Source organism: Cucurbita pepo, chromosome LG20 (genome assembly GCF_002806865.2).
Source record: "Cucurbita pepo subsp. pepo cultivar mu-cu-16 chromosome LG20, ASM280686v2, whole genome shotgun sequence".
NCBI classification, from domain to species: Eukaryota; Viridiplantae; Streptophyta; class Magnoliopsida; order Cucurbitales; family Cucurbitaceae; genus Cucurbita; species Cucurbita pepo.
The window spans coordinates 4,497,182-4,505,224 of NC_036657.1; the positions used below are offsets into that span (position 1 = coordinate 4,497,182).

At 34.8% G+C, this 8,043-nt stretch overlaps 1 protein-coding gene across 1 annotated transcript; it reads right to left on the reverse strand.

Annotated features, from left to right (window-relative positions):
- Nucleotides 1–1,738: 1,738 nt before the first annotated feature.
- On the reverse strand, nt 1,739–5,280 carry LOC111783444 (farnesyl pyrophosphate synthase 1). Its single transcript, XM_023664371.1, has 12 exons — nt 5,093–5,280; nt 4,396–4,420; nt 4,155–4,270; nt 3,971–4,057; nt 3,764–3,880; nt 3,598–3,686; nt 3,355–3,406; nt 3,051–3,146; nt 2,655–2,699; nt 2,471–2,560; nt 2,321–2,392; nt 1,739–2,165 (listed from the first exon to the last, which is right to left on the reverse strand). Exons 1-12 carry the CDS (start codon nt 5,201–5,203, stop codon nt 2,037–2,039), a joined length of 1,029 nt encoding a protein of 342 aa, XP_023520139.1. The 5' UTR covers nt 5,204–5,280; the 3' UTR covers nt 1,739–2,036.
- Between the last annotated feature and the right edge of the window lie 2,763 nt (nt 5,281–8,043).

The window sequence follows — 8,043 nt, forward strand, 5'->3', positions numbered from 1 at the left end:
AAGTTGCTAACATCTTCACAAAAAGTGTTTCTCAACCTCTCTTTGAATTTTTCACAAATCGACGCTCAGCTTGCGTGGGGGAGGTGTTAAGAATATTTAGTCTTGAACCATTGCTTACCATTTAAATTTAGGCAAGTATCTTGTGTCCATTTATTGCTCTCTCCATATCCTTTGTAATTTTTTTGATTCTATAAATGATTATAAATAGATAACTTTCAAACGTAGATATCAAATATTCTCACCCTAAATGATGTTATCCTTTGTAATTTTTTTGATTCTATAAATGATTATAAATAGATAACTTTCAAACGTAGATATGGTGGTTTTAGCAAATATTCTCACCCTAAATGATGTTAATGATGATGAAAGTATGATGACTACTGCATACATGTTACCAAGAGTGACATGTGAATGATGGGTAGGAATTGTGTCATAAGAATAATTTAAGATGAAAACTATAGGGATCTCATGCATATTGTGTGTTCATATACGTCAGGTTACTTTCCCATTTATAGAGATGAGTACGGACGCGTAAACTATGATGGTGATAATGATGATCATGTTTTGCATGATACTTGGGAGTCTGCTAACCTCCAAAAGTCCAGCTAAGGACAACTAGCCCGACTATGATGGGTCTAGGGGGTGTGAATCACCTAAGGACTCACACTCGCACATATGGGTCGCATGTAAGGAAATACTACACATTCAATTTTGTCCAGGCTAGAAGCCACCTCAATGATGGTTTTAATGATAGGTCCCTCTTGTCCAGGCTAGAAGCCACCTCAATGATGGGTTTAATGATAGGTCCATAATCATGAGTTGCATATGTTTTCATTCATTGACGGGCTAACAGTGGAGTCACCTACTTAAAACACTAAAGTCATGCTACTTCTATTTCAGGTAAAAGCAAGATACCCTTATATGGGAGTGGTCTACTTAAAACACTAAAGTTATGTGCTACTTCTATTTCAAGTAAAGGCAAGACACAGCTTACAGCGACACTACAAATAAAAACAATGACATATGTATAAGATAGTGGTATTTACAAATAAAAACAATGACATATGTATAAGATAGTGGTATTTAATTTCTTAAACTTTAAGTTTGTATGGAGTGTTTTTACTAATAATATTTTATTTGTTTCATTTAGCATCCTTCGTAGCCGTGTTTACGATGAAGTTTTAAATGTTGAAGTTTTAAATGTTTATTCCGGCATAAAAATCTAACATTCCATAAAATTTTAAATATGATTTATTTTTTTTTTCTTTTTTTGTTTTATTTCAGGATCATTTGTCTTCTCCACACAATTTAAACAAATGAGTCAACTCTACTTATCAAATGCCAAATTTGAACTCATTGTCAACATATGATCGATATCAACATAAATGTATTAAAAATATTTAAACTAACAAAGAATCATTTCTCTCTTTTTTAAATAAAAAAAAGTGAAGAAGTAAAAAAAAAGGATCCAATTTGACGAGTTTAGATGAAAGTAACCAGTTGGATTGATTATGTCACAGGCATGAAGAAATGTCAAAACTTTATATCACATGCATGAAGAAAGCTCAAAGAACCTTGACCAAAGGGGAGTATATATGTTACCTAAAACTGACCCAAGTAAGTAGAGGCATAGAATAAATCAGAATGCAAGGCAATTCTTTGTAAACTACTTGCCAAAAATAGCTCTAGAAATCAAGAGATAGGGAACCTCTCCTCGTAAAAGGAATCATAGTGACTATATCCAAAAAGCTACTAATCCAAAGTAACCATAAATTAATTGGTGAGCTAACAATTGAATCTCAGATGATTATCAAAGCAGAAAATTTGGGTCCTCATCGTAATTCTCAGAAGAATATCAAAGCAGAAAATTAAAAGGATTCCAATACCAAATCGCTATGAATAAAGGTCGTCGAAACCTTATTCAGAGACAATAAAATAAAGTTGTAAATCAGAAGCTAGCAAGAAGATCTGCATACCATCCAAGCTTCCTAAGAATGATGAAGCCAAAGCCGGGGGGACAGGAAAGTAGGAGTAGCTCACTTCTGGCGCTTGTATATTTTACCCAAGAAAGACTTCAGAACTGCTTGAATTGATTTGCTGGGATGAGCTTCAATGGTGGCATTCAGTTCAGCGTAGCTCTGGCTCTCATACTCCGCAAATACACCCTGTCCAAAGGTAACTACAATAAGCAACTGAAAGAGAAAGGACTGAACTTATGGAGTTGACACAAGATTTTCTTGGTTCCATCAATAATTAGACCTATGGAGTCTTAACTTCTCATATTCATTATTCTAGATCTATGAGGCCGTGTAACACTAACCTCAATATCGAGCTCCTTGTAGAGAGCTTTTACTTTCGCAACATTTTCCGGGTCTGGTTTCCCATAAGCCTCCTGGAAAAACATAAAAATGAGCAACTTCTTGCAAAACAGGAGAAAACAATGATGGATTCTAAAACATGGCATATTTACATGTAATAATTTCTTCTGTTCCTCGTTGCAAAGTTCCAAAGCTTTCACAACCAACCAAGAGCATTTGAAATCTTCTATGTCTGTTCCCACCTGACAACATACAAGTTGATGCAAGAACTTCATGAATATAAGATTCATCGGAGCTGCAAAAGGTGTGAAAAGTTTAACATGTAGAAGCACTCACCTTTCCTATGGTTTCAGGATCGCCGAAACAATCTAGATAATCATCCTGTTGAAACAATTACAACGGCGCAGGACATGGATTAAAAGAAATAAAGAAAAATGACCCACTGAGAAAAGAATTACAAGGCAAAGATGCATCACAAAATTTGGAGGCTATGAAGCAAAATTAATTGTGGGCAACTCCTGAAGGGAAAAACTAAGATCCTTTGATTAAAAGTTGGGATTTAGAAGATATGGTTAAATAGACTTAGGGCTGTGTTTTAGAATCAAACGTCAGCTTGAACACCTCCTAAAAAGCTAAGACTGTGGTTTCAGATGATATGAATGTGACTTCAAGCCTTAGCAATGTAGAGAAAATCAAGATCATTAATCAACTATTCAAGCAAAAGTAATATACCTGAACTTGAAAATAGATACCCATATGGACGAGTGTGTCCTTAACCACAGTATGATTCTCAAGATCTTCACCGGACATAACTAGTGCACAAGCGACCTGCGATCATAATAAAAATAGCACACATTCAATCAACTCTATCACAAGCATTAGTGAGTATTATATTAGAGCAAGGATCTCCAGAATGATACTTCATACAATCTGTAAGTAACAAAAATGGATAATGCAAAGCCACCAAGAAGCTACTAAACGTTCAACCACTTCACACACAATGCTTTCTTCAAGTAGAATAAGGAAAGCTACTCACTGGAAGGTAAAAAGAATAATAGGCAGTCTTGTACTGTACAATGCGCCGATGACTGCAAGAATTAATATACAGAATATATAAGGGGTATGAGTTATTCATATTGTTTTGATTTGAAGTTGAAAATACCAAATAAAGTTCGTGGTTTACTTGGTTTTTTCACATATATGTTATGACATATACCATTGTAACCTTTTGCGCCAGTTAAAAGAAAGCCAAAAAAAGGGATTGAAAGTTGAAACTCACATTGACAATGCATATTTGGAAAGATCTTTTTCTCCTTCGATGGTGGTTATCAAATCAATCATTTGTCCTGATGCTGTTTGAAACTCAACCTATTTGAACATGAAAAACATGATTGTAGCAGATCATGGTTGGAATAAATCCATGCTAGTCCTTGCCAAGAAATCACCTCGTTAAACAAATCAAGCAGATCAACGTAATATGGCTTCCCTTTGAAGTGATTTTTGAGCATTCTAGGAATATGATTTCGAAGTAGAACTCCATCGTTTACTGCAATCATCCCAACCTACCAAGACCAGGTTTAGACAGTTCAGTTGGATAGTGCAATTACAATTAAAAATTGAAGAATGCTATATGTTGTTTCCTAGACACAAACCTTGGGTAATCTAAACCAGCAAGGTTGACCACGTCGTGTGACAGAGTTGTCCATAATATCATCGAGAACAAGAAAATACGCTTGGAGCTGCAGAGATTTGAGAAAATTCATAAGGATATGGATATCATCTTGCTTATCAATCCTCCAAGTAGGCTAATAAGATGAGTTTATTGCTATGTCTTACCCATTCAATACACCAACCAAGAACACTAGCAAGAAAGATTTCATCTTCAGTCAATTCCTTCCCTTCTTTCAATAATCTGTAGCTATCGATAACCGAGAGCCCTCGGTTAAGCTTTCCTGCAGGAAAAACCATTTTCAGTTAGGATTTAGCTTACTTACTCATCAAAATATCCATCAATAATCTGATATGCCCAATTATATGATCAACGAATGCAAGAATCTTTCGAGCTATTAAATCCCACCTCCAGGCACATTGTAATCCAGCATCTGTAAAGGACCAAGAGAACAGTAAACAATCAAAAGATAAACTAGAATCAATTGTTAAATGGAAACCACACAGATTGATGACACAAAGACGAGGTATACTGAAGCTGATTGGGTAGAATAATATATCAAATCTCATATGTTTAGGCCAACGCAGCAGGTGAAAGGGAATAACATTCAAGGGATTCAAATGATATCAATCTTGTATTTTCACCGATGCTAACGATATCTAAATCTAGGGACTCCTCTTTTCAGTTTCTTAACCGTGAAATCAAATCTATGTCCACCATCCCTGAAATACCTCCACAAGTTTCTAAGCCAGTTCTTAAAACAGTTCAAAATTCCAGAAATTAAATAAATAGCATTCGCTTATTCAGATGAGTTGACTTATCGTAATTAAGAACAGAGCGAATCAGTCATATTAAAGGATTAAAGTGAATAAGAAGATGAAAACTGAGGAAGCGATTTTCATCTCTTCAAATTGACATCAGTCTCACACACTCATAATGCCGTACAAATATGAACTAAGCTTCAGTATTAACATAAACAAAAAAAACTCCACCAGAGCTTTAGCATTCAAAAAGAAGAGACAAAACAGAGATTTCAAGCACAAACTAAGTAGAAGAACAGAGCATGAAGAACTCAAAAGAAATGGAGAAGAATCAAAGACGTTACCCGCTCGATCCATTGGCGAGAAACATCCGTATACTCAAACGCAGGGTCCTGAAGAAGCTCAGCCTTCAGAACCGAGTAGACGTTGAGAAAGGTTGACTTGAGATCCGCCATAGAAGAGAACGCAAGAACGCACAGACACACACACACGGAGAAACAACAAAAACCTACAAGAATCAACAATGAATCGATCTAGCTTCAAAATTCAGCAACAAAGATGAAAAATCTCGGGAATGGAAATTCAACTGAGAGTCGAAATTCGCCTCTGGTTCGTTTTCTCAGACATTCAACTCTCCTCTCCTAAACTGCGGATTTGAACAAACCAAGTAAGACAGGCTTCTATCAGCTTCGGTTCACGAAAGGGCAATTTCGTAGTTTCACTAACAATATAATATTTAGTGCTAGAAATCCAGTGGTGAGGAACAATGAGGGAGGTCCCCTATTTGACACGTGGCGATATATTAAGAAAAGGACCATCTGATGATGCTGTATAGAAGTGGGATCCACGTTTTACACGTTGACGGGGAGTTTGTGGAACTGCCCGCAGTGGATCGAAACTGGGAAATCACGTGCTATGTTAAGAACAGCCTGTTATGAACAATGCGGATCACGTGTTTCGGATTTCTTACGCGACCATGGGTTGTTAGAAACTAACTTCAAATAATTTCATAAATAAATAATAAAAATCCAACTGGCCATTTTTGTTTTTTTCTATAATACTGTCATCAATTTTGTATTATTTGTATAATTTATGTAACGTATGGTTTCAAATGAAGCTTATTAAAGGTTGACATTTGTCATTTTATATAAGTTCGAGGTTGAATTAGATGCGCATTAAAAGTCGAGAATAAAATTTTTAATTTAGGGTCAAAAAAAAATAAATCCTCTTTTTCATTTTTTTATTTATTTAGAAAATGACGAGTAGGATTTTTAGAGGTGTGTAAAAGTTGAATTGACTCGTCAGGTTATTTGTTTTTTTTAATTATTTTTTAAAAAAATCATATTTATCTATAATATATATCTCACGTTAATATATAAATCTTATAAACCTTAAATATCAAATTCTTATAAACCTTAAATATCAAATATTCACGATCACATCCTTACTATTATCTATTATAAAAGGTTTATTCAAGTGGTCTGTTAAGGGAAGGTTTCCACGCCCTTATAAATGGTGGTTTATTCTCCTCCCCAACCAATGTGGGACATCATAATCCACCCCTTTCAGGGCCCAGCGTCCTCCCTGGCACTCATTCCTTCCCAACCAATGTAGGACATCACAATCCACTCCCTTCAGGGCCCAGGTCCTCGCTGGCACTCGTTCCTTCCCAACCAATGTAGGACATCATAATTCACCCCCCTTCAGGGCCCAGCATCCTCGTTGGCACTCGTTCCTTTCTCCAATCAATTGGCACACTGCCTCGTGTTTACCCCTCCTTTAGAGAACAGCGAAAAGGCTGGCACATTGTTCGGGCCCAGCGTCCTCGCTGGCACTCGTTCATTTCTTCAATCGCCCGCACTCGTTCCTTCCCAACCAATGTAGGACATCATAATTCACCCCCCTTCAGGGCCCAGCATCCTTGTTGGTACTCGTTCCTTTCTCCAATCGATTGGCACACTGCCTCGTGTTTACCCCTCCTTTAGGTAACAGCGAAAAGACTGGCACATTGTCCAGGCCCAGCATCCTTGCTGGNGCACACCGCCTCGTGTCCCCCCCCCTTCAGGGAACAGCGAAAAGACTGGCACATTGTCCGGGCCCAGCGTCCTCGCTGGCACTCGTTCCTTTCTCAAATCGATTGGCACACTGCCTCGTATTTACCCCCTTCAGGGAACAACGAAAAGACTGGCACATTATCCGATGTCTGGCTCTGATACCATTTGTAACAGCCCAAATCCACCGCTAGCAGATATTGTTCTCTTTAAGCTTCCCCTTTCGAGCTTCCCCTCAAGGCTTTAAAACGCGTCTATTAGGGGAAGGTTTCCACACCCTTATAAAGGGGGGTTTGTTCTCTTCCCCAACAAATGTGGAACATCACATCAAAAGTATAGTTAATTAGAATTTCAAAAACTTTTAAAAAAGTACGGTTAAAAAGTTAAAAGAGATAATCTATGAGATATGGAAAGATTATATTTGTCCATATATTAACAATAAAAAAAAATTAAAATTTTTATTTAATTTTAATTTTAAAATGTCAATAATTTTTTAAATATAGTATTTAATTTCTTTTTATAAAGGTAAAAGGTATTAATAAAAACAAATTAAGTTAAAAGGTTATTTTTTACCTATTAAAAGTTTTAAGGTATTTTAAAAATAAAGATTCTTTTAATTTGAAAGTACATTAATTTAGTCTTATAAAAATAATTTTAAAATTATAATAAAGTTGGTTGGATATAAACTTTAATTGAAAAAAAGAAAATCAAATCCAACCCACGTTTATAATAAATGTATTATTTTATAACAAGAAATTTAAATAAAATGCTTATAGAAAATTAATATTTTAAAACAATAAATTAAATAATTAATTAAAGGTTGAATAAGATCATATTTAATTAATTACTAGTCGACAACTTCGTTGGTTAACCATTATTACATAAAAATTATAGTACACTTTAGGTTAAATAATATTTTTTAACACAATAAATATGTACTCTAAATAATTTTTTTTTTTTAATTTAGAATTTAAATAGAGAAAATTAAATTTATTATTTTATTTTTTTAATACTTCCAAGAATTGGTCATACACTATCTTTAAATAAATCATATAAAAAAGAAAATGTGATCAACGAGGAAATATTTTAATCCTTTATTTATTTATTTTTTTTATTCTTTTGACAAATTCAACATTTATTTTTTAAATGTAACATTTCAACATGATCAATTGAGGTGAAGAGGAAATTATTTTAAAATAAAAATTTAATAAAGTTGTTAATTTAAGTATAATTTAATAAATAAG

Coding starts and splice junctions, on each gene's coding strand:
- LOC111783444 (XM_023664371.1), bottom strand. CDS start 5,203: ATGGCGGATCTCAAGTCAACCTTTCTCAACGTCTACTCGGTTCTGAAG. Junction 3,881..3,970: donor GCTGGTTTAGATTACCCAAG/GTTTGTGTCTAG, acceptor TGGTCTTGGTAG/GTTGGGATGATTGCAGTAAA. Junction 2,561..2,654: donor ATCCTGAAACCATAGGAAAG/GTGAGTGCTTCT, acceptor GTATGTTGTCAG/GTGGGAACAGACATAGAAGA.